We start from the raw sequence: 26,708 nt of genomic DNA on the forward strand, positions 1-26,708 counted from the left end.
AATGTTACATCTGCAGTGACTGGAGCATATTTTATTTGAGAGCTTTATCTGCTGATAAAACATTTGCATTCATTTTTGTTCCGCATTTTGGAATCCTAACTTGTACTCCCTCAACTTTGTTTTAACTCATAGTGTGAGTAGGACTTTGTGGCCACTTCCTAATCCATAACTTCAGTATATATTTCACCCCTGTAAAAATGATCTCCTCTGGTAAGTTCTGAGCAATAGTTTGGCTCCAGCTAAAAGATGCAAGTGTGAATTTTGTTACACTATCCTGCATTTGTCTTGTTTTAGTCTTCTGGGTCACCGCTGTATGGATTTTTTTTTTTTGCACCTGAACTCCTTGCTCCTGTTTTTTGCAATGTAAAAAAAAAGAGAACAATACAGGTTCTAAGAGGACCTTGTCCCCTTCTGTATGACCTCAAAGTGTGCCTTCCTACAACTTGGAGAGTTGCAGCAGAGCATACTTTGCATTGTCCTGCCAGAGTGATGATCGTTTGGACCTGGGACTCTCTTGGTGCTTTCCATGTTTGTTTCCATAAATATTGCAGACCACTGTGGTGCCAAAGAGCCAGTCTGTGCCTTAGTGCCATTGTAGTGCCATGAGATTTTTCTCTTTGCCATGGGTGCATGCTTGGTGCTGAAAATCAAGCATGGTGGTAGGGCCATTGCACTATGCTGAGTACAAACAGTTTGGGCCTCATTCTCAAACCTTTGTCTCTGAGTGACGTCTTTCACCTGTCTTTGGTGGAAATAACACCTACACAGCCTTGTTGTATCTGTAAAGCATTTCCTGTGCATAGTTAGGGCCTCCTGCTGGATTTGGTGTGACCTGCTCATGAATTTGAATTTGAAGACGGCAGGCATGCTTACTTGGGGGATCATGTATTATTCGTAACTTAAGTACGCCATACTGTTAGAAATATATAGGTATGATAAACCTTAGTCTGGAACAGGAAACCACTACATGCAGATCTGTGTTTTTTTTTAAAGTTGTAATGTCTTGCTCTATTGATGCATGCTGCCACTAAGACTCCTTAGTGCTTGAGGCCAGCATCGATGCATGTTGCTTATAACTGCCTGGGTCCATTGAGGCTAATAACAGTCTGAACCCATTGATTGTTATACTGGGTCCATATAGCAAATATTGAATTTATTGGAGGTTTAGTTACAAAGCTAAGCTGATGATTTCTAGATCCAGATCCACCTGGATAGCAGCTCAGCCAAACCTGTAAATACTGCAAAGTGACTAGACCAGATCTGCTGTTGAATAAAGTAAATTTTCATTTGTTTAGATGGAGCAAAGATCAAGTCTTTTTTTAACGTAGAGAGCTGTCCTTGAATTGCTTCTCTTGAATGGTCAAGTGACCTAATAGACTTTGTCTTTTGCTAACTCCGGAGTTCAAATTTGATTCTGACCTTAACTTTATTACTCAGTTCAGTGCATTCATTAGGGGAACAAATTTGTCAAATGTCTTCTTTGTTCCTGCTTACTAATCTTTGTATAGAACTCAGTCGTGCTGAGGTGATGCTCAGCTGTATGATCACAATGTAGTATATATCAGTCAACCAATAATATATTCTAGGCCTCAGAGAGTACAGAACCAGAAAGCTAGAATGTGCCTATGTTTATGGATATAAGATCACGTCAGTCCAGCTTCGAAAACACCCCGCTGGCTTGCTGCGCAGTTCATAGTACAATTTTACAAACTGTATGATATACAGGGAATACTGTTGTAAAGGTTCTGTTTACTGTCAAAGGTTGGCCCACCATTATGTCCCAGGCAGGAACCTACATTCACTTTGTCTCAACTGATCCTACATACCAACAGTTGAAACACGCACACATTAGTCCATACTACGCAGTAGCACATGACAGTATCTCACATACATGACATCAAAACTCTCTCTATCCATAAAACCCCACTCCTCACTGCATTATCTTATGCAACAACATTCTTACTTATTCTACCAGATCACCTACCACATGCCACACTATACGACATTATAGATCATCCTACCGTAGTACATTACAGCATCCATTACATGATACCACCCACACTATTGCTTTGACACACAAAATTACATTTCTCCGTACACTATAACAAAATGGCACATAGCACATCACATAGCTCTTCAGCTTTTCATTCAAACACATATCACACAATAACCACCAGCCACTTCTTTAATAGTGAGGTATCCTTGAGCACATTATTGTGATTATTGATTAGAAGATATATTTTTAGTTTCTATGGGATTTTTTGACATTTGTATTTACAATCAAAAAATTCTAAGAGATTTGGACATTTTACTCTAAACTCAAACAGTGATTACATATGTTTAGTAGCCGTGTGGTGTATCTATCCTACAAACCTCTCCCCACCATTTACAAGTAAAGTCATCAGGTGCTTTCCTTTTTCAGGCACTTGCTAGGTGTGCTGCTAGGAAGAGCTAGGACAGTGACTTTAATCCAGGCTAGTACATCTTTTCAAAGCTTGTCTTTGTCAAATCACAGGACCAACACATTGAATGTGAACAGTGGATTTAAGTGAATTAAAGGTGAAAAGAAGTTGTGGCTAACCGGTATTTCTATAAAAAAAAATAACTGATGCAAACATTTGAATATTTAACCATTGCATTTCCGAATTTTATGTCGACATGTTAACTCCTTACCAAATACCCAACTGTTAACTCCTCCTTAATCCTAATACTTGATTTTCTCCCCTGCTTAGGCCGAATTATGTCTGCAACTATATGGCAGACAGCGATACACCCATAACACCTCCTGCACCACCCTTCACTTCTCATAACATGTGCTACACTTTCTTTTGTTCTAATCAAACCCTTAAACTAATTTTAACACCATCCCTTCTCTAACCCTAACACCAACCTAACCTAACCTTAACCCATCCGGTAACAATTACTCAGTCCTCACCACTGCCCTACTCAAAGTAGCTAATCTTAAATCATCCTTCAAATCATACCTTACTCAAGCCACTAAACATAACCTAAACATTCCTAACCCAGTCGCTTACCTATTTAATATATCTGTATATTCTGCTTTTTGTAGTAGGTTTCGTTTTTTGTGACTGTTAGACATGGCATCCTTGGCATGGCTTTCCCCCTAATGTTTTACCTTCAGACCACCTGTTTTGCTGATTTTGTTTTTGCTGGCTTTAGGACTCTGCACACTTTACCACTGCTAACCGGTGCTAAAATGCTTGTCTTCCCCTTTCTAATCTGGTGTAGCATTCTTTTTGTATGTTTTAATTTATTACTATTTGAAGTGTTGCATTAGTACTTCACACATTACCTCTACGTTAAGCCTCACTGCTCTGTTCCAAAATACCAGAGGGCTGAGCACAGGTTAATACCTGCACCTTAGCTCTCTTTTTGTCCTTCTAGTCATACTCTGCATGTCCTTTACTCTGGTCGCAGACCCCACTACCTATTTTAATCCCACCTCTCGAGTAGACTAAAATCCTTTCCTCCAACCTGTTCAAGCCCTTCGCTGTTGTTCCACTCAACCTCTTTAACTAGTTTCAAGAGTTGAAGGCTACTTCTATTGCACTCAATTTCTGTGTTACAAGAATTATTGTTCCACAACTTCTGAGACCCCTTGACAAAAGTAAGAACCTCGCCTGCACATGCCCCTATTTAGAACTCTCAGCATGTCTCTAGAGGACAGATATCTCAATTCCCATGTACCCATAAGGTAGGCGCAAAAAGACATTCAAGAATGATCGTAGATGCATACTTTGTGCAAATCTAGAGTTCAGATCGAAAGATCAGTCCATCCCTCCTTAATCCCCTTCCCATAGTGTGTCACTAATACATGCCACCCACCCCTTCCTGCACATGGACTGAATATGCGATTGATAAAAATAAAAGATGTCCACATAGCCTAGCATGCACATAATTGAGGCTAGGATGTGTCTCCTTCCAAATATGTTTCTCCTACATTATCACGTTTAATACAGTGGTCCTGAATAGATGCTTTAGCTGAAGGACAACGTATTCCAATGATTTGTGTATTTCTCCATACTGACTCAGCTGAGCAGCAGGTATTGCTGTTTTTGGTGTTTTGCCCCTCTGATTCTTAGTATTGTTCCCCTTGCCCTCACCACCTCCAAATATTTTTGATTTTATCTGGCATTTTGAATACTTTGTGACTAGCCACTAGGTATTGTGAGCACTAATTTGGGTTTCCTATCAGCTGAGCTTGGCCTTTTTGGTCCTGGGGGAGTTAGTGTTTTACTATTTAGGAGTGAAAGTCATTAACAGGCCTACCTAGTTACCTAAAGCCTAACCCACTGTGAACTAGTGGACTGAATGCATTGCAGTCAGCGCTCAACCACAATGAAAAATTAGGCTGTGTAGAGATGCTGTATTTTGTTAAAGACACTCTGCATTAAAGACCTTTGATCTGATAATCTGTACTTTGTCTTACTTAGTGCTATTTAGTGAAGCCTAAACCATTGCATTTACTTTATTTCAGTGTCTGGACATGGGGGAGATATTGAAGGTAGAAATGGAAAGAAAAATTAGTTCCAGATGTCCTGTTGATGTTATTGATGTATCTCTCTTACATAATTCATTGGTTAACCTATTTTTCAAAATTTCTTTCAGCATCTTTGGTTATTCCTGCTGGTAGGAATGTTCATAACTTTTCTTCAGCCGAACTGGTATGTAGCTGCAGTTTTAATGCGTTTAACCTATGGAGCAAGACATGATGGTCTGCTGTTTGTTTTTGTTTGCCTTAAAGTTTGCACTGCCTTAAATCTGAAGATAATGTGTATTGTGCTGTTGCTACGTCACGTTGTATGCAACTATTGATAGATCAGTGTATAAGATTCATGTGCATAAAATTATTTTTTTTGTCAAATATAGCCACGATAACATAAAAAGTTTCATGTCACAAAGAATGTATACATTTTCGTTCATAACATACTATTATGATATGAAATGTCTTTTAGTGTAAAAGAAAAAATGTAAATTAAAAAAACAGTTTGAAGTCAACCTATAATAAATAGACTGCACTGTACATGATGAAATCACTGCCACAAACTAAAGAAATGTTCATAACGTATCACTTGTTTTAAGGATCTATTTTTATTGGGCTTATAGTAAAATTAATACAACTTGAAGAAAATAAAAATAGCAACATAACCTGTAAACCACAAAACAAAGCAGATGCTCATCATTATTAATAATCAGTGCATCATCCCAGGGACATTCTAGGAGTTCAACTGTTTTATCTAAAGCCCCCCCCCCAAAAAACAATCAATGGTACCATCTAGTAAAAAAGTGCTTGTTTCAATTAAGTAACCATCTGTTCTTTTACTTGTATGCTCTGGTAACAAGGAATGAAGAAATTAACCCCAAATGGCATTTAAAAGGTCTTAAAAGTTCAGTCTATGAAATGTTGAATCATATAAAGCCAATGACACCATTTAGTTAATATTATTAGCTGGCTGTACCTAGATAATTACCTCCATTTGAGCCATCTTCCTTGTTCAACTGTCATTGTTAAAGCAGTGAACTGTTTGTGAAGAAAGTGCCTGTAATTTATTGCACCTCTTAAAAAAACTAGGTACGTTTACAACCATGAAGTTCTTTAGATTTTTTCTTACTGCTATACAACTTCAGAGTAGCAGCATTGCAAGGGGCTATCACCCAACTGGGTGTTTTGGTACTGATCTCAAAATACTGCCTAGCCAAATGTTTAAGTCTTCTATTTCTTTCACAAATGCATATTTTGAGTATAAAATACCTTCGTTGTGACAGCAAATGTGACTGACTAAGCCTTCAGTAATTTGTAAGTAAAGTTATATTCCTATCTAGCCTTAATCATAGGCATGAACTCTTAAGAATGCACCTCTTGTATTATGAATGAGTTTGAAGTAGAAAACAATCAATACCAACTCTCCCAGCAATCTAGACCCCCTCAGCATGATGTAGGATTCCATTATCCCAGATTTAAATTTAACAGATAATACTTTATTTAAGTATATTTCATTTGTGAACCTACTGCTTTCTAAATTTGGTCAACATACCTCTGTGATGAATTGGATAATAGACCTTTATCAGATCTTTAAATGAAATTGCATCTTTCTGCCCTGTACCATATCATCTATTTTTCTAATCCTGATTCAAACGTATAAAGAAGTGTATGTGTGTGTGTCTGTGCACACAATTGTACGGATGTGCAATTGTATGTGTTTGTGTGGATGGGCTAATGCACCTGTCACATGACAGTATTCATTATTGATGGCTAAAATTGGATTCCTCTTAACCTCAATTAAGGGGTCATGTATCTGTGGAACTTCTTTGACGTCACCCATAAGATTATGTTCTATTTATATCCAGATAGATTCAAAGAAATATAATTGAAACTACATGGTAAATTGAGAAACTTGTGTAGCAGTCAAATATATGTCCATATATGGCAGTCCCTCCTCCATTCAGAATGTGGATATAATTTCAGCTCCGTAAAAGTGGATGTTTATTGCCTCACACAAATTATATCATTACCTTTTAGAATACAACATTAAAGCAAATGATCGGTTTTTAGTGGGAAACTCTAATTGTGGAATTAGATTTAGGAGTAAAAATAGATTATTTGAACAAGTGTGCCATATTACTATGTTTGATCTATTCCACTTGATGCAGTTTTTTTCAGTCTGTGTCCATAAAGGTTTTTAATTTCCCACTCAAGATTCTCCAGTCCCATATTTAGTTCAATGAGAACGTATTTAAGGTTGTTGGTGAAAGATGATCATCAGTTTCCATGGGCGAAAGCAACTCTGGCAGAGAGATTTAGACTGTTGGCAGCTTCTCACTACAAGAAATGTGTCCACTGAACTTTCTTGCTAGAAACATGCTATATGATTACCTTGTTAAGAGTCCTAATCCATAACAGCTTGTACAAAGGCCATTAGCAGTGCTCACATTGACAGTTGCATTCAGGTGCCTGAATGATCTAAAGCGGTGAGGTCTGCGGCATGATCCAAACATCACTTGCATCGATGATTGCGTTCTGGGGGGCTGAGGTGATCCAGAGGGGTGAGGTCCAAAGTGGAAGATCAGGAAAGCATTTCAGTCAGCATGGACGTGGCGTATATATTTCCAGTCTCCTCTAAACGTGGGTGTTACACCTGACAGCCTTAGGGTGGTCACCACTAACTTTTTGCCTGCTTCCCTCCACTTTTTGGATACTGTTTTTGCTGGTTTTAAGACTCTGCACAGTTTACCACTGCTAACCAGTGCTAAAGTGCATACACTCTCTTCCTTTAAACATGATAACATTGGATCATACCCAATTGGATTATTTAATTTTCTTATGAGTCCCTAGTAAAAAGTGCACTATATGTGCCCGGGCCTGTAGTTTAAATGCTACTAGTGGGCCTGCAGCACTGGTTGTGCCACCCACTTAAGTAGCTCCTTAATCATGTCTCAGGCCTGCCATTGCAAGGCCTGTGTGTGCAGTTTCACTGCATTTAAAAGTACTTGCCAAGCCTAAAACTCCCCTTTTTCGACATTTAAGTCACCCCTAAGGTATGCTCTTGTGTAGCAGGGTTGACGATTCCCTGACTACTTACAGTACCCCAGGGAACAAGGAACAGTCCCCCAGAGGCACCTTACGATCGTCAGATGTGAAGTCATCCAACGTCGACCCGATGCAAGAAGAGAAAAGTGAAAACTGAAGAGGGCAAGGCACGCATGCTCTGGGAGTTGTGAAGGAAGAGAGGACGGCAACGTTGGTGGAAGAGGAGAACACAAAGGGCGGAAGAGTTACAGGGGACGGAGATGTCCGCGTCCAAGACGCTACAACACGAGTCGACTGCCCGGGAAGCCCGGGCCGCCACTGTAACCAGCCACATCCCTGGAGGGACGTGGCTTACACGGGTAAGTGCCTGTTTACTAAGCCCCTCGGGGTACGGCTGGTAAAAAGGCCTTCTCATAGCGGGATCGCTACCTTAGTTATCCGTTTCTTTTTTTTATTGCACATTCATTTTATTGTTTGTTGTCTTCAATCTCACATAGATGGGTTTCACCCACAAGGACAGGACGCCCTGTTAAACGGTCCGCTAAAAAACTTATCGAGTTTGACCATTCAGCAGAACGCTGGTTTTGCCGCTCTACGAACACTAGTACTCTCTCTTATAAGGAGAGTCCCTAACTTGTCACCTGCACTAAGGGCCTTACCCTATAAATGTTTAAATAAAAGATAGACCAGGCCACTTACCTTTGGTTTCGGTTTTGTTTTTCATTCGGGCATTCCACAATGGCACGTCACCCCAAGCTGGAACCCCTGTGAAGAAAGAAAAGGAGAAACATTACCAAGTATATAACTATCATAGAAAAGAACAGAATACCTACTAAAAGAAAGAAAGAGGAAGAAAAAACCCAGAAGAAAGGGGAAGAACCTATAAGAGTTGAAAGTGAAAAAAAAAGACTAAATGAAGAAAGTATATAAATAAAAACCCACTTCATAAAAGACCTACAAGCCTAAAGCGTTTTCTTTCCATTTCCGGACTAGGGACCCCCTACACCTACGTAACCCATAGGGCAGGGTGCTGTGTAGGCAAAAGGCAGGACATGTACCTGTGTAGTTTACATGTCCTGGTAGTGTAAAACTCCTAAATTCATTTTTACACTGCTGTGAGGCCGGCTTCTTTCATAGGCTAACATTGGAGCTACCCTCATATACTGTTTGAGTGGTAGCTGCTGATCTGAAAGGAGTAGGAAGGTCTTATTTGGTATGGCCAGAATGGTGATACAAAATCCTGCTGACTGGTGAAGTTGGATTTAATATCACTATTTTAGAAATGCCACTTTTAGAAAGTGAGCATTTCTCTGCACTTAAATCATGCTGTGCCTTACAATCCACGTCTGGCTGGGATCAGTTGACAGCTCCCTTGTTGCATTCACTCAGACACACCCCAAACACAGGATACTCAGCCTCACTTGCATACATCTGCATTTTGAATGGGACTTCCTGGGCTGGGAGGGTGGAGGGCTTGCCACTTACATGTCAAAGCACAGTAGCCTTCCTTCACACAAAGGATTGCCACACCCCCTACTGGGACCCTGGCAGACAGGATTGAACTGAAAAGGGACCTTGTGCACTTCTAAGCTACTCTTTGAAGTCTTCCCCACTTTAAAGGCACATTTGGGTATTTAAACAGGGCCCTCTGCCCCTACCAACTCAGACACGTCTTGGAGAAGAGAACCTGAACCAGAACCTGCAACCTGCCAAGAAGAACTGCCTGGCTGCCCAAAGGACTCACCTGACTGACTTCTGTGAAGGACTGCTGTCTTGCTGTTGCACTGCTGCCTTGCTGCTCTCCAGCTGTGCTGCGAAGTGCTCTCCAAGGTCTTGGATAGAGCTTGCCTCCTGTTCCCTGAAGTCTCAGGACCAAAAAGACTTAGGCGGTCATTACAACATTGGCGGTAAAAGCCGCTTACCGCCATGCATAAGACCGCCAACACACCGCCGCGGAATTCCGCCACAGCTATTATGACCCACAGCACGGAATCCGGCAATATTCAGACACCCACACAAGTCCGCCACACCAAAGGTCAGTGATAAACTGGTGAAAACAAAACCTCCACTGTCACGCCAACAGAAATACGCCCACACTATCACGACCCACGAATCCACGCGGCCGTCTTTCAACCGTGGTATTCCATTGGCGGTACACACCGCTGCGCTCAAAATACACACACATCTCCAAAACACAGCCACATAGGACAATTCGAAATACACACACCTGATACACATACACACACCACTCCCACACACCCAATACAATATAAAACACACACCCACAAACCCTTATGACCACAATTACCGAGAGAAGGCCAGAGAGAGACACCACCATCAACAATACTAGCATCCACAAGCACAGAACACCATCACCCACATAACTTCCAAGCACCTCACACAACACACCACTACATATCAGCACACTTATCACCCCACACACCACCCCACACATCACCCATACCACCGCATGGCACGGCAAAGACACCCCAGGTTCTCTGAGGAGGAGCTCAGGGTCATGGTGGAGGAAATCGTCCCGGTAGAGCCACAGCTATTCGGATCACAGGTGCAGCACACCTCCATAGCTAGGAGGATGGAGCTATGGCGCAGAATAGTGGACAGGGTCAACGCAGTGGGACAACACCCAAGAAATCGGGATGACATCAGGAAGAGGTGGAACGACCTTCGGGGGAAGGTGCGTTCCGTGGTCTCAAGACACCACCTTGCGGTTCAGAGGACTCCCTCATGGGAGGAGCAGGTCTTGGCGATTCTGCATCCTGAGGGCCTCGCAGGTGTAGGTGGAGGAATGGACTCTAGTAAGTCAAATCTTAACTATTACATCCCCCACCCTACCTGCTTGCTATCACATACCCCCACCCTCACCCCCACCCCCACCCCCATCACTCCAGCTCCTCACAAATGTCCCAACATCACAAACCACCCATCCCAACACCAAGCCCTGTATGCAACAACAAAGCATGGACAAACATCACTAAAGCATGTCCACTGCACATACCCATACACCCCCCTAAAACATCATCACACAAGGTCCCACACAGGAATGCAAGCACTGGGGTACACGGTCACCCACCCATTGCACACCATGCCACACACAGATGTAATAAACATCCTTTTATACCCCTGCAGGACCCCTACCCAACGTCACCGGACAGGAGGGTCCACACATGTCCACACCACCACAGTGATGACAGCACCTCTGTCCAACTGGATCTAGATGACCAGCCCGTCCCATCGGGGACCTCGGGACAGTCTGTTCCCATCACACAGTCAAAGGCCACTACAGAGCTTCCCCCCTCTGGAAACACCAGCACAGAACCCACCCAGCGGGCCCATACCTGCGTCCCCAGGACACGTCAATCAGCAGTGTGTCCACCACTACAGGGAACCCAGGCTAACCCACCACCCCAACAACAACAGGGACCTGGGGGCAGTGGCAGTGGGCACACGGTCCAGGGGGCGGAGGCCCAGGAACACAGGGGAACTGGGAGGGCTGCTGTGCAACAGGGGGAGGACATGCCAAGGGAACCCACTCTCCACGAGGCCCTCTCCAACATCATGGGAGCCTACCACCACTCCCAGGAGACGATGGCAAACCGTACTGGCCAAGTTTCAGGAGACCCAGCGCCTGCAGGAGGAACAGTATTTGGGCTTCAGGGAGGAACTCCGATCCATCAATTCCACCCTGAGCCACCATCAAACCGCACCACCAAAAGGGCCCACTTCAAAAACCGCATCAACGCCAACGCTCACAACAGTAAAGAGCTCTTCGGCATCGTCAATGAGCTCTCCACCCCCAGGACCTGCTCAAACGAACTCCCGCCATCACAGGAGTTCTGCAACTCACTGGCAACCCACTTCCGTTGAAAGATAGAAGAAATCCACAATAGCTTCAAACCCCAGACCCACCAGCTGACTACAAACACCCAAGAACCCAACGCTCCAAGCAACACCCAACTCCTCCACACCTGGACCCCCGTCAACATAGAGAACACTGCTACCACCGTGGCCTCCATCCACTCCGGATCACCATCGGACCCCTGCCCACACCAAATCTTCAATAAGGCAAACATCATCATCGCCCCCCCACCTCTGCAAAAGCATCAACAGCTCCTTCAAATCAGCCACATTCCCAGAAAGATGGAAGCACGCAGAAATCAATGCCCTGCTAAAGAAACCAAAGGCAGACCCAGACGACCCCAAGAATTACCCGCCGATCTCCCTCCTCTCCTTCCCAGCCAAGGCCATCGAAAAAATTGTAAACAGCCAACTATCCCGGTTCCAGGAAGACAGCAAGGTACTCAACACCTCCCAATCCGGATTCTGCAGAAACCACAGCACTGAGACTGCACTCATTGCTGCCACAGACGACATTAGGACCATGCTTGACGAAGGAGAAACAGCAGCACTCATCCTCCTGGACCTCTCCGCAGCTTTCGACACAGTATGTCATCACACTCTCCGCTCACGCCTCCACAACGCTGGAATCCGCAACAAGGCACTCAACTGGATCTCGTCATTACTCTCAGGCAGAACCCAGAGAGTCCGCCTCCCACCATTCCTGTCAGAAGCCTCCAGAATCATCTGTGGCGTTCCCCAAGGATCTTCGCTCAGCCCCACGCTCTTCAACGTTTACATGGCCCCCCTCGCCAACATCGCACGAACCCACCACATCAACATAGTTTCCTACGCAGACGACACTCAGCTCATCCTCTCCCTCACGAAAGACCCTACAACTGCAAAGAACAACCTCCACAATGGACTTCACGCCATCACCAGCTGGATGGAATCTAGCCACCTCAAGTTAAAGACAGACAAGACAGAAATCCTCATCTTTGGCACCAACCCCTCAACTTGGAATGACTCCTGGTGGTGTCAGGATACTTCAATTCGATTTCCTCAGAAGCAGAAGATAACTCCTCAGTCCCGACCCGAGCTGCTCACAACGAATATTAATCCTTCGTGCTGAGTACCCCGGAGGGGGAAAGGGGAATGGGATGGTAGAGAGACTGCCACAGAGATGATGAACGCCAGTACTCAGTCTGCCTCTTCACATCTAAGATTGGATACAGCACCTGCAAGAGTCACAGTCGCAATTACTAGGGACATACAACATCAGTTTTTCACTTTCTACTCTCAACACTTAATTCTCTTTAATTCTATTATTTCTTCACTCACCCTGAGTTCTCTGTAGCCTTGCTTCTCTCTATAAATGATAGCTCTTCTTAAAAAAATGCTTATTACTGATTCTGTAAGGACTTCTCAACCTTTGTTAGAGATTGGTTTTATGTTGCTATATATATATATATATAGTTGGTGATAATGCGTTCTTCAAATCAGCTTATGTTATTTAATTTCTCCTGTCTTATTGTGACTTCTGCCAATACTTGTATTTGTAAATGCTTGTTTATTAAAGTTCGTTTCTCCTTTCTTACTTCGACATTTGTTGATAACTTGTATTTGTAAATGCTTGTTTATTACAGTTAGTTTCTCCTTCCTTACTTCGACATCTGTCGATAACTTGTAGTTGTAAATGCTTGTTTATTTAAGTTTGTTTCTCTTTTAAACTCTATTTTGGTTTATTACCATTGAATTTGTAAATGCTTATTTGTTAACAGTTTGTTTCTCCTTTAAACTTGGCCTTTGTTTATAACCTTGACATTTGTAGATACTTGCTCTTTTAAGTTCATTTTTTCTTTGACTTTAATATCTTAAACAAGAACCTTGTAAACATAAGGTTAATTCATACATTAACTCTGTATCCTTGCCGATTTCCACGGGAACGGTCTACTATCAAACTCTTCGAATAAACCTTGACAATATTTATCCGTTTTCTGTAATATAATCTTCAAATGTAATTTTACCTCACAGGAGTTTCTGTTCTGAAGCGCGCTCTCTCTCCACACGCTGATTCCTGTCAGACCTCAGTTGAAGTGCAAGGCTTCCAGCTGGAGAACTCGTAACCTAGCAACCAACCGATTGCAAGACTAGAACTGTAACTAACCTTCAGGACTCACAGCGGCCATCTTGGATCTTCTCTTCTTGATTCTTCCTTTGAAATAAGCGCAAGATTACTCTGCAAACCTTCCAGTTTGGGCTTTGCTGTCTCCACTGAGGATATCTCTTTGCTTTTCTCATGCACTTCTTTGATTTGACTTGGCAAGTTTGTGTGGTCATGACAGGTGGCCCACCTCCCTAGGAACCGTGCCCTCACCCACGCACGCAACCTAGGCTTCATCTTGGACTCCACACTCAGCATGACTCAGAAGGTCAATGCCATCTCCTCTTCCTGCTACAACACTCTCCGCATGCTCCGCAAAATCTTCAAGTGGATTCCCGTCGAAACCAGGAAAACTGTCACCCACGCCCTGGTCAGCAGCCGAATGGACTACGGAAATCCCCTATATGCAGGAATAACAACCACACTCCTAACAAAACTGCAAAGAATCCAGAATGCATCCGCCCGCCTCATTCTAGACATCCCACGCCGTGACCACATTTCCCCCCACCTCAGAGACCTTCACTGGCTATCAGTATCAAAGAGGATCACCTTCAAACTCCTCATCCACGCACACAAGGCCCTCCACAACACAGGCCCAGCCTACCTCAACGACAGACTCACCTTCCACACCCCCACCCGCAATCTTCGCTCCGCCAGCCTTGCCCTTGCCTCCATCCCCTGCATCCGCTGCACCACCGCCGGAGGAAGATCCTTCTCTCACCTAGCTGCCAAGACCTGGAACTCCCTACTGCTTCACCTTCACCAGACCCAAGACCTCTTGACATTCAGGAAACGCCTCAAGACATGGCTCTGCGACCAGTAGCTCCCCCCCCCCCCCCAGCGCCTTGAGACCCTAACGGGTGATTAGTGGGCTCTATAAATCCTTGATTGATTTGATCGTAGGGGTGCTTAAGGAAGTACTCAACACCAGGAGGGACACTGTGGCACTACATGGGGCCCCTGACACTAACCTGGACGATGAACTGCCCACCACCTCAGCCGGCGCTAGTGGACAGGAGGCAACGCCACAGGACCACCACACCAGCACCCCACCCTCTGCAGAGGGAGAACCACCTCGCAAACGGTCCCTGAGATCCAGGACAAAGACAGAGAAGGATGCCAAGACCCCCGCCAAGAAAGGAGACCACCCTGATTGTCATCCTTCTGTCCCACTTTGTCACCCTGTCCATCATTAAATTGCCCCAGCTCCACTTCCTATGCCCATTTGGGCATTGCACCTGTGAGACTAATAGACTAGACTCTGCCATGGACATTACTCCGCCATCACCCCTCACCATTTTGCTACTCCCTCCAATATTGAGCACTAAAATAAACACCCTTAAAGCACAAAACAATCTGTCAAACAGTCTATGATTTCGGAATAGTGTATTAGCAATTACTGTGGCAAAATGCTCTTTCATTTGTAATGTCAACATACCTATGTCACACAGCTGTAGTCCATGATTAATCAAAGCAGAAGTCACACTGTGGGACACACATCTGTGAAATCGTAAGGGAAAGTGACAACTCAGTGACCATACACTGGGTGAAAACAACAGAGAGTAGAGAGGCAGTAGTGTTAAAGTACATGTAGTAGGCTGGTTTGTATTCTTACCTGTGTCTCACTGGAAATATTGCTGGATCACTGAGTCCCTGTTGTCCATGTCTTCTTCCTCTGCTTCCTTGTCTTCACTGTCCACAGGCTCCACAGCTGCAACAACACCGCCATCTGGACCATCCTCTTGCAGAAAAGGCACCTGTTGTCGCAAAGCTAAGTTGTGAAGCATACAGCAGGCCACGATGATCTGGCACACCTTCTTTGGTGAATAGAATAGGGATCCACCTGTCATATGGAGGCACCGGAACCTGGCCTTCAGGAGGCCGAAGGTCCGCTCGATTATCCGCCGTGTTCGCCCATGGGCCTCGTTGTAGCGTTCCTCTGCCCTTGTCCTGGGATTCCTCACTGGGGTCAGTAGCCATGACAGTTTGAAGTAACCCGAGTCACCTGCAAATGGCGAGGGACAACTGTTAGACGCACACTAACCTGTAGGGATATCCCCAGACCCAGACAACCATTCTCACTGTCTTGCTTCCAGGTGCTCACCTAAAAACCACACACAGTGCCTCTGGAGTTGACCCATCACATAAGGGATGCTGCTATTCCGCAGGATGTAGGCGTCCTGCACTGAGCCAGGGAACTTGGCATTCACATGGGAGATGTACTGGTCTGCCAAACATACCATCTGTACATTCATGGAATGGTAACTCTTCCGGTTTCTGTACACCTGTTCACTCCTGTGGGGGGGTACCAAAGCCACATGGGTCCCATCAATGGCACCTATGATGTTGGGGATATGTCCCAGGGCATCATCTTTCACTGCAGGCAAATCCTCCACCTAAGGGAAAACGATGTAGCTGCGCATGTGTTTCAGCAGGGCAGACAACACTCTGGACAACACGTTGGAAAACATAGGCTGGGACATCCCTGATGCTATAGCCACTGTTGTTTGAAATGACCCACTTGCAAGGAAATGGAGCACTGACAGCACCTGCACTTGAGGGGGCATTCCTGTGGGATGGCGGATAGCTGACATCAGGTCTGGCTCCAGCTGGGTACACAGTTCCTGGATTGTGGCACAGTCAAGCCTGTAGGTGACGATCACATGTCTTTCCTCCATTGTCTACAGGTCCACCAACAGTCGATACACTGGAGGATGCCGCCATCTCCTCACATGTCCCAGCGGAGGGTGCCTATGAAGGACAACAGCAAGCACAGAGTCAAACAACTCACAGGTACGTACCCACAGCTTACACAGAACACCAATCATAATCCGAAAATTGGCCTGTATGTGTGTTGAGGCTAGGCCTAGGTATGTGTCACGCAGTTAAAAATGAAGCCATGTAGGCCCCTGAAATGGCGGCTGCCTGACCTGTATAGTGGGACAATTGGATGTGAGGTAACTGCGCTGGTGTTGTACACCATCGCGGTAGGCGGTCGAAGACCGCAGCGCAGTGCTTAATTGGTAAACATTGGACCCTATGGGTCCCAGGAGCCAATGACGATGTACGGCGGCGGTGACGGTACGCACCGCCGCGGACGTGACCACCATTTTCTATCTGTTCAATCACTCGATACCTGATCTTCGACAGGAGAGGACCTACACTGCAAGTGCTGCTGTGACCTCGGTCTGGAAGAGACAATGGCTCGTGCGTCTGGGGAAAGGGCCCTTGCCTTCACATCGGAGGACTTGGAGAAACTCATGGACGGGGTCCTCCCCCAGTACACACTACTCTACGGTCCTCCAGACAAACAGGTAAGTACACTGAGAGCATGCTGTATGGGCTATGCCTGTGTGGAGTGGGGTGGTTGTAAGAAGGGGGGAGATTGTGGCGTGCATGAAACAATGGTGAGTGCATGTGCCACATGGCAAGGGTAGGGATGGGGGCCAATTACTGTGACCGTGCAGTTGGTAATAAGTTCCTCTTCCCCCTGTGCAATTCATGTAGGTCAGCGCCCACCAGAAGAAGGATATTTGGCGTGCCATTGCCAATGACGTCCGGACCCTGGGGGTCTACCACAGATGGAGCACCCACTGCCGGAAAAGATGGGAGGACATTCGCAGCTGGAGCAAGAAGACGGCGGAGGCTCAGGTGGGGATGGCCTCCCAAAATGGGAGGGGTGCCCGTCGCACCATGACCCCCCAGATGTTCAGGATCCTGGCGGTGGCGTACCTGGAGTTGGATGGGCGCTTGAGGGCATCACAGCAGCCACAAGGGGGTGAGTACACTCTCATCCTGCTGATTTTGCGCGCAGTGGAGGGGTCTGGGTGGGGGAGGTGGGCTGTGGGTTTCCCTAGGCCAGTGAGAGTTCCGTAGGCAAGGTCCCTCCGTAAGGCAGGCCATGTGGCACACCACCCCACCTCTGTAGAGTGCTAAGTACACCTAGTCATGGCCCTGTGTCATCCATGTGTGCAGATGTCATCCATAGCCTAGTAGGCCATTTCCCAGGAATTGAACAGTGGAGCCCAAGAGCGCGGCGTAGTGCAAGGGACTTCTGTGTCTGTCGTGCCCGCCAACGGTAGCCGTAATGCATGCACTCAACATGTCTTTCTTCAGTCGCCCCCCCTTTTTGTGGTCACTCTGTTCTTGTGTGCATTAGCATCATCAGGCGGAGGAGCAGTGGCACCGGAGCACGAGGGGGCTGCATCCCACATGGCCATGGAGGGCCACACTACGAACTCGGACTTCACCAGTAGGACGGAGGGCGAGGGGAGCTCCACGACGGGGACAGGAGCTGAGACCAGCAACACGGACTCGTCCTCTGATGGGAGCTCCTTTGTGGTGGCGGCAACATCTGTGTCAGCCGCCACCCCCCCTACCAGCACCGCCCTCCCAGCAGCCCCTCAGCCTTTGCCCCGTGACCTCTCACACGGGAGGGTGGGCATCACCTTCGCCCCAGGCACCTCAGCCCCCTGCCCCAGTCACCCCTGCTACCCTCAGTGAGGAGGCCATTAACCTCCTCAGGTCCCTCACTGTTGGGCAGTCTACCATTTTTAATGCCATCCAGGGTGTAGAGAGGCAGTTGCAACAAACAAATACATTCCTGGAGGGCATTCATTCTGGTCAGGCGGCCCTTCAGCGAGCTTTTCAGACTCTGGCCTCAGCACTGATGACAGCCATTGTCCCTGTCTCTAGCCTCCCCCGCCAACTTCCTCCACCCAGACCCATTCCCCTGTAGCCTATCACAAGCACACCTACAGACCAGCATGCACACATGTCAACACACAAGGGAAGCTCTGGCAAACATAAGCACCACACATCCCACAGGCACTCACGCAAGCATCACACACATTCAGACATAGCAACATCCACTGCCCCCACTGTGTCCCCCTCCTCCTCGTCTCCCTCCTCCTTCCCAGTCTCGTCTCCACTCACACCTGCATGCAGTACATCTACAGCCATCACCAGCACACCCACCACCACACCCCGCTCACGTGCACTCACCACTCCCACTACCATTCACACGTCCCCTTTGTCCTCTCCCAGTGTGTCTGTGACGCCACCTCCCAAGATACACAAACGCAGGCACACACCCACCCGACAGCCATCCACCTCACGACAGCCTCCAGTGCATGCACCTTCACCCAAAGTCAGCAAACGAACACCTCCTACAACCACAACCTCTTCCTCCACTCCCAAACCCCCTCCAGCTACCCATCCCAGTGTCTCCCAAAAACTTTTCCTATCCAACCTTGACCTCTTTCCCACACCTCCCCCACCCCGTCCGTCTCCTAGGTCCCGAACTAGCACCTCAGCCACAACATCTCTGGGACCAGTGGTGCCTGTAGTCACTGGAATCTGGAGTTCACCGGCCACAAGGGCAGCCAGTGTGGCACGGAGCCACAGCACAGACAGTCCCCCACCACCTGTGAAGCATCAAAAGTTGGCCAGTGCCCGGCGGGAGAGGGTGAAGACTCTAGCCACCAAAGCCGCTCCCATGGGTCCCGTGGGAGTGTGGAGTCAGCTGCGACACCTTCCAAGGTGGGGAAGGGCCACAAGAAACAAGGAAAGTCTGGGAAGAGCAGCACGGCAGAGGAGACCGCCATCATCCCCGCTGGGCCAGAGAGGAACGCCAGCACAAGCCCCGCTGGGCTAGAGAGGACCGCCAGCACAGGCCCCGCTGGGCTAGAGAGGACCGCCAGCACAGGCCCCGCTGGGCTAGAGAGGACCGCCAGCACAGGCCCCGCTGGGCTAGAGAGGACCGCCAGCACAGGCCCCGCTGGGCAAGAGAGGACCGCCAGCACAGGCCCCGCTGGGCAAGAGAGGACCGCCAGGACAGGCCCCGCTGGGCTAGAGAGGACCGCCAGCACAGGCCCCGCTGGGCTAGAGAGGACCGCCAGCACAAGCCCTGCTGGGCTAGAGAGGACCGCCAGCACAAGCCCCGCTGGGCTAGAGAGGACCGCCAGCACAAGCCCCGCTGGGCTAGAGAGGACCGCCAGCACAAGCCCCGCTGGGCTAGAGAGGACCGCCAGCACAAGCCCCGCTGGGACAGAGAGGACCGCCAGCAGCTGAGTCACTGCAAAGGAGCCCACCGCTCCCAGCACCGCTGAACAGGGCACCGCCGCTCCCAGCACCGCTGAACAGGGCACCGCCGCTCCCAGCACCGCTGAACAGGGCACCGCCGCTCCCAGCACCGCTGAACAGGGCACCGCCGCGCCAAGCACCGCTGAACAGGGCACCACCGCACCAAGCACCGCTGGCCTATGAGCGCCAAGGGCTCTGATGCTACTGAGTCCATCGCAAGCAGGATGAAGCACTCTGGGCACAAAGCACCCTCCAGAATCAGTGGAGACTGTCATCCACTACCTCTGTCCTTAGCAGGATGAAGTACTCTAGGCACAAAGCACCCTCCAGAATCAGTGGAGACTGTCATCCACTACCTCTGTCCTTAGCAGGATGAAGTACTCTAGGCACAAAGCCCCCTCCAGAATCAGTGGAGACTGTTATCCACTTGAGAGACTGTGGCTTTGCACTCCCCAGGATTGAACAGTGGGCAACCCACCCACTGTAGAGGCTTGAGAGACTGTGGCTTTGCACTCCCCAGGATGGAACAGTGGGCAACCCACCCACTGTATAGACTTGAGAGACTGTGGCTTTGCACTCCCCAGGATGGAATTGTGGGAAACCCACCCACTGTATAGACTTGAGATACTGTGGCTTTGCACTTCCCAGGATGGAACAGTGGGCAACCCACCCACTCTAGAGACTTGAGAGACTGTGGCTTTGCACTCCCCAGGATTGAACAGTGGGCATGTGGCCCTCTTGTGGATTTGGCGTTGTACACTCAACCGGCTGAGGTGCCCCCCCCCTTTCCCTCCCCCTGAGGTGCCTGTTTTCTTGCTCTCTGATGCCCCTGTAGTGTTCTCTCAGTCATGGTCGGGGATCTTGTGTGTGCCTCGCCCCTACCGCATGGGCCCAGTGCTCCACTGACTTAATTGGAGCACTACCTGGACTACTATGCTTGGTGTATATTTTGTTTATGGTGTGTATATATATATATTTTTGCCTACTTGATTTTAATATATTACAATGGTTGCACTTATTTCCTTTTGTCTTTGCATTCTTCCAGGGGGATTGGGGGGGTGTAACTATCATGTATTAATATGTATTAGTGTGTGTGTTGTAGTGGGTGGGGGTGGGGGTGTTGCGTGTGTGTGTCCCTGTTTTTCCCCTCCCTCCTCCCCTGTGTCGTAGGTGCAGTACTCACCGTGGTCTTCGCCGCCGGCGTTCGTGCTCCTGGTAGAGGAGCAGGAAGACTATCGCAGGGAGTATTTGGAGTTCTGGCTCCATGGTGTCCTGGTTCCTCGTGGGGTGTGTAGAGGTGAGCGTTTTCCCTTCGAAATCCTGTTTCCGGCATGTTTTTATCCGCGGTGAATCCGCCCCGGAAAAGGTGGCAGATTGGTAGTTTGTGATAATGTGGTCGTTACTTTGTCTTCCGCCCGTCTGTTGGCGGTGACCCCAAGCTGTTTGTTTGTACCGCCTTAGCAGTCGGAGTGTTAAAGTGGCTGTCTTTGTTGGCGGTTTCCGCCACGGTCGTAATTGCAAAAAAAAAAAAATGTGCCGGCCTGTTGGCGGTCTTATTGCCGCTTTAACACCGACAGCTAGGGTTGTAATGACCACCTTAATCTCTGCAAGAAGGATTCCTTGTGCGGCGAAAATCGACACACAGCCTGCCAGAAATGACGCACAGCCTGCATCACGATGAAAAAATCACTGCACGTCGAACCGGATCGACGCAGCACCAGCGCAGCGAATGGAAATTTGACGCATGGCCCACTGGATCGACGCACAGCTGAGCCAGAACGACGCGGACCGACTTCCAGAGAGGAGTCGACGCAGCGCCTGCCGTACCGTAGAAATTTCCACGCAACTCCCACCAGATCGACGCGGCCACTGTGACTTTGTCCTGTCAGCACTGGAAATCCACGCATCATCCCAGATGGGTCCGAAAACCCTGCAACCCAAAGAGGATCCACGACCGAGTGCCGGAAATAGACGCAAAGCCTTACCTACGTGAAAACTAAACGACGCATCGCTGTGTGTGGCCCGAGAAATCGACGCACACCTCCCTGTTTTCCACGCACCACCTCCTCTGTGGTTCTTCGCGGAGATTTTGAACGCAAACCAGGTACTTTGTGCTTGAAAGAGATATTAATTGCTTTTAAGAGACTAAAGACACTTTATATCATTTTGACAGTGATATTTTCAACATCTACTTATTGCATTTGAATCATTTTGACCTGCATCTTATCAGATAAATATTATATATTTTTCTAAACATTGTGTGGTGTATTTTTGTGGTGCTATACTGTTATTGCATGATTTATTGCACAAATACTTTACACATTGCCTTATAAGATGAGCCTGACTGCCCAGTGCCAAGCCACCAGAGGGTGGGCACAGGATATTTTGGATTGTGTGTTACTTACCCTGACTAGAATGAGGGCCCTTGCTTGGACCGGGGGTAATCTGACTGCCAACCAAAGACCCCTTTTCTAACAGCGGTGAAATAGGCAAAACTGGTAAAGAGAGGATGAGAGCACTGTAAAGATGGCACCAGCAGAGGGAGACTAGTGCTGACTCTAACGAGATACAGCAGGAACCAATTGAAAGCTCTGAGCTCCCTTGACCTCTGTTGTTCAGCTCTGTGACCGGATAAGAGAGGGCACAAGGAAGAGGCCCACCAGGCTCATGCACTCTGAGACGTGAGGAGTAACTACCTGTGTGTGTCACAAAAACCCTGACAAGCAAGAAAAATGCAGCAGAACCGCCCTGAGAAGCCTGAATTTTATAAAAAAAAAAGTGGGTCCACAATCGGAATAATATTTTATACGACTGATAAATTAAAAAGGAGGGGAAGGAAGAGCAACCGTATAAGGAGAGAGTTAAGCAGATGAGGAATTTCTCACCTTGTGGGTGAAATAGAAGAGGGCAAGTACATTGAAAAAACAGCCTTCAGTAAGAAGGGACCCAAGATTGGTCAACAAGCACTGTTAAAGAGGCCTTCACTAGGCAAGTTCATAGTTCAGTATTATGAAGGACTGTTGCAGAAAATTTTAGGGGCTGTTAATTGCTGTAGGAAATTAACTTATTTTTGCCTAATGTCTTTTTGCTTACTGTAGAATGCTGTTCATATTACCCTTGCTAACCAGCAGGAAAGTCTCTGTGCTCCCCCTTTTATCATAATTGAATTGTCGTAACCCTGTTTTCATATTGAACTTACCTATAGGTTCATAGTATGTTTTACATGGTGTACTCCTGGCCTAGAAGTTAAGTGGCTGTGGACTGTAGCGCCTTTTGTGTAATCCACTGCAGTGACAGTGCAGACATGGTTTCAAGCTTTCCATTGTAGCCTTCAAAATGCAGTTCAACCTGACAAAATAAACCCTTTGGCATGTTTAAACTTCCTTTTAAATATTAATAGATCATCCCTAAGTAGGCCTTACAGCCCATAAGGCCGGGTACATGGTATCTAAAACTAGGACATGTAGAAATTTAATGGTGAAAGCTATTTTCACTGTATGAAGGCTGGCAGTTCCATTGGGAAATACTGTGTTGGATGATTTAGATTTGATAATACTATCTGTGGTTAGGAAACAGCTAGAAATACAATTTTTGGGCCCTTTATAATATTTATTAAAAGTTTAGTTTACTTGTGAAGAGATCATTTTAATAAATATTAAGGAAAAGTACTTTAAAGAAGTTGAAATATGGAAACTTAATGGACGGATGAGGCAATAGAAAAACGCACTGCATCACACTAGTGGGAAATGTACACTTAACATTTAGTGGTATTAGAATCATTACGACCAGCCCTCCTAATCCTCAAACAGGTAAAAACTCCCAACTACAGAACTATTCTTTGTGATTCTGCACTCACATAAAATAAAGTACTATAATATAACAATTAATATGTACAAGGCACAGGCTCCCAAGATCACTTTCCTGGTAACAAGATTTATTTTATTCATATTTCTTCAATAAAATTGATTTAAGTTTTTCTTCTGTAGTTACCTTGTAGGCAACACGTTTCGCCTAAAAGGACTTCTTCAGGGCTACAAAGCACATAATATACATATAACATAAATATATATGTATATTAAAATTATTTAAAGCCAACCACATACAATACATGTACACCATTGCAAAGCTCTACAAATATCTACATGTGACTATTACACCCCATTTATATTAAAGAAAAATACTCAATAAAAAACCCTATTAGTATACCACTTATAAAATCATATTCACTATGCAAGATGTTTTACACTCTAACATGTCCTACATTTCAATTTTTGAGAGGCTCCCGCTTCTATATAACATGGAAACAGGAAAAACAATCTGTCCCAAACTAATCCATACACTTTGAACACTTTAGATACATTGCTGTGTATTGCACTTCATCATACCCCCATAAACCTATATAAATCTTCTATACCTTATATTGTTGTTCTGTTCACATTGCTAAACTGTGGATCTGTTGATTTCTCATTCAACAGTCATCATTTGAAATAAACTACATTTTGCAGTTCCAGTTCTAAGATGTTCCTGTAAAAATATAATAATGTTTAATCAATACACTGATAATGGTAAAAGAGAAGAAAAAAATGGGTCTAGTAACTACCTGAAACACAATTGCTCCATTCAAAAACACTTGATCATAGTGATCCCAAGTTCTAAAAGTTAAGCAATATGGATTTTCAAACTCTAAAGACTACTGGAGGTACTCTCACTACACAGGTTGCAAATAAGAACCATTCAGCATCCAGTGGCACACGACAAAGCAGCCCCCCCTCTGATCCAATGCCTCCCCCCCCCCCAATGACTCGGAGATGGGGAAAGCTGCTAACTAATCCCAATTTAGCTAAAGAGCAATCTGCCTCTTTCCCTAACTAAGGATGTTTTAATGTTTAAAAATTGAATCAGCCATGTTTTTAATGATCGTGCCCTAGAAGCCCCCTAAGGCAAAAGCCTAAGTCACGACCCTCTGCAGCTTAATCAGAAATGGTGTAACACATATAATTCTTAAGATCTACAGCACTTTAGAAGGGCATTAAAAACCTATCATAGCCAGATTAAGACAGAAAAAAGATGTATTTCTCCAAACAGATTGAGGAAGCAAAGACTGATTATAAAACTAGTTTTACTATTGCCAAGTCTTTTCTGCAACCTATAGCATTAAATAGAGAAATTCCCTCATCTCAAATTTTATGTGATCAAATCTCCCTGTTTTTTTTAGGATAAAATACTTAATATCAAACAGGAGTTTAGCTCCAGCGATACAGGAAGGTCGTTACTGGAAAAGCTGCCTTTCTTAACTACGGCTTCCGTGCAGTCATTTAACCCAATTAGCTTAGCCCAGTCATGCCAAGCAATCCTGTCCTGTGAATCATGTTCCCTTCTAGACCCTTGTCCTGTATTTATTCTACATGAAATGGTTGACATTATTAACCAAACAAATATTTTAATTACTCTTTTTTTAGAGCTGAGGTTCCGATAGATTGGAAATCTGCTATCGTCAAACCCTTGCAGAAAAAGCAGGTAGTAGATCCCTCCACTCTCTCAAACCTGCTTCCTGTTTTGGTTCTTCCTGCTCTTGGTAAAATTATTTAAAAAACTGGTAAATAGTCAATTGATGGTGTACCTGGAAGAAGCAAACATTCATTCTCCGTCCTCGTCAGTCTGGTTTCCGTCCCAGACACTCTAAGGAATCAGCTTTACTGAAAGTTGCTGACACGCTAAAGTTTACTTTAGTTGCTGGGAAGAATGCAGTACTGACATTATTAGATCTGTTGGCTGCAGTGACACAGTTTCTCATGACATCCTTTTGCAGTGTATTCAGAGCTTTGTCATGTCTCATCTTGTCCTGGCATGGCTCAAATAATTTCTCTCGCAAGCAAACAGTTGTTTTAGGCCCTTATTCATCAACCAAAAAGACAGTTACCCCAGGAGACCCTCAAGGCTCTTGATTGAGCCCCGTCTTGTTCAACATCTATATAACTCCATTAATTTTGTTGATTTCCACCTGTAAAGTCGAAACTACATCCTATGCTGACAATACGCAGCTTATCTTGGCTTCGGAAAAAGCTTCCACCAGTTCAGAATCGTACTTTATATGTTGCATAACCAAAGTTATTTCCTGGATGCAGCATAATCATTTAAAATGGAATACTGCCAAGATGGAGATTATGCTACTCTGGAATGTTAACGTTTTTGACCCCCCAGCTCTGGTGGCCTTCCTCGGTGTCCCCTCTTCTGGCCATGGTGGAAGGAGTGAAAATTTTTGGAATAAAATCTGATTCCTCACTATCCTGTAGCCCTCAAACTGTTATTGTGGCAGGAACATGTCTTACATTAATGAAATATTTGAAAAAAATATTTTATTTTTTGCTGGTATCAGCTAGAAAGACTTTGGCGGTAGCAATGATAACACCTGGACTTGATTACTGCAACGGCTATATTTCAGGTAGTACAAAATGCTGCAGCCAGGCAGATGGTTCGATGGTCCTCTGCATCAGCTACCCTGAAAACCCTCCACTGGTTGCCTGGCCATAAGAGGGTTCTTTAAACATGTTGATGCTTACTTTCAGAGCATTCAGTGCCCGAGGTCCGAGGTATCTTATTGGAGGATGCACACACTATATCACCATTAGGACCCTTAGATCTTATTCGGCCAACCTCCTTAAACTTCCTAAGTTCGTACTCAAATCAAAGGTGACAAATCTTTTGCAGTCCTATGTTCCAAAGACTGAGACTTATCGAATCTGAAGCATGTTACAGAAAACAGCTAAAGGTATGGATTTTCAATGTCCCAGATTCTCTCTGCCACTCACTTAAACATTAATTAAATTTTATGTTATTGGAAGCATGTTTTCAGAACACAGTCTTAGACATGGATTTTTATGCCCATGGATGGTTTCTGTCTATCTCTTTGTATTAATTTTATTCCCCCCTAGGCAGGTTTCTTTCCGTATAAGCTTCCTGGCTCCCCACTCAGCGCCAGGATGCTCCCTTGGGAGTGTAAGTTGCCCTTTATAAATATTTATTCTTCTCTATTCCATGACCATATGGCCAGTATCC

General features: G+C 45.9%; 1 protein-coding gene across 1 annotated transcript in view; it reads left to right on the forward strand.

The window, feature by feature from the left end:
- GTF2A1L (general transcription factor IIA subunit 1 like) overlaps positions 1 to 26,708 on the forward strand; it is a 986,845-nt gene that overhangs the window by 287,345 nt on the left and 672,792 nt on the right. Inside the window, exon 4 of the mRNA XM_069234044.1 lies at positions 4,630 to 4,685. Within this exon, the coding sequence (XP_069090145.1) occupies positions 4,630 to 4,685 (56 nt within the window). The remainder of the gene's footprint in view (positions 1 to 4,629; positions 4,686 to 26,708) is intronic.

The sequence above is a fragment of the Pleurodeles waltl genome, chromosome 5, assembly GCF_031143425.1.
Source record: "Pleurodeles waltl isolate 20211129_DDA chromosome 5, aPleWal1.hap1.20221129, whole genome shotgun sequence".
Classification (NCBI taxonomy): domain Eukaryota; kingdom Metazoa; phylum Chordata; class Amphibia; order Caudata; family Salamandridae; genus Pleurodeles; species Pleurodeles waltl.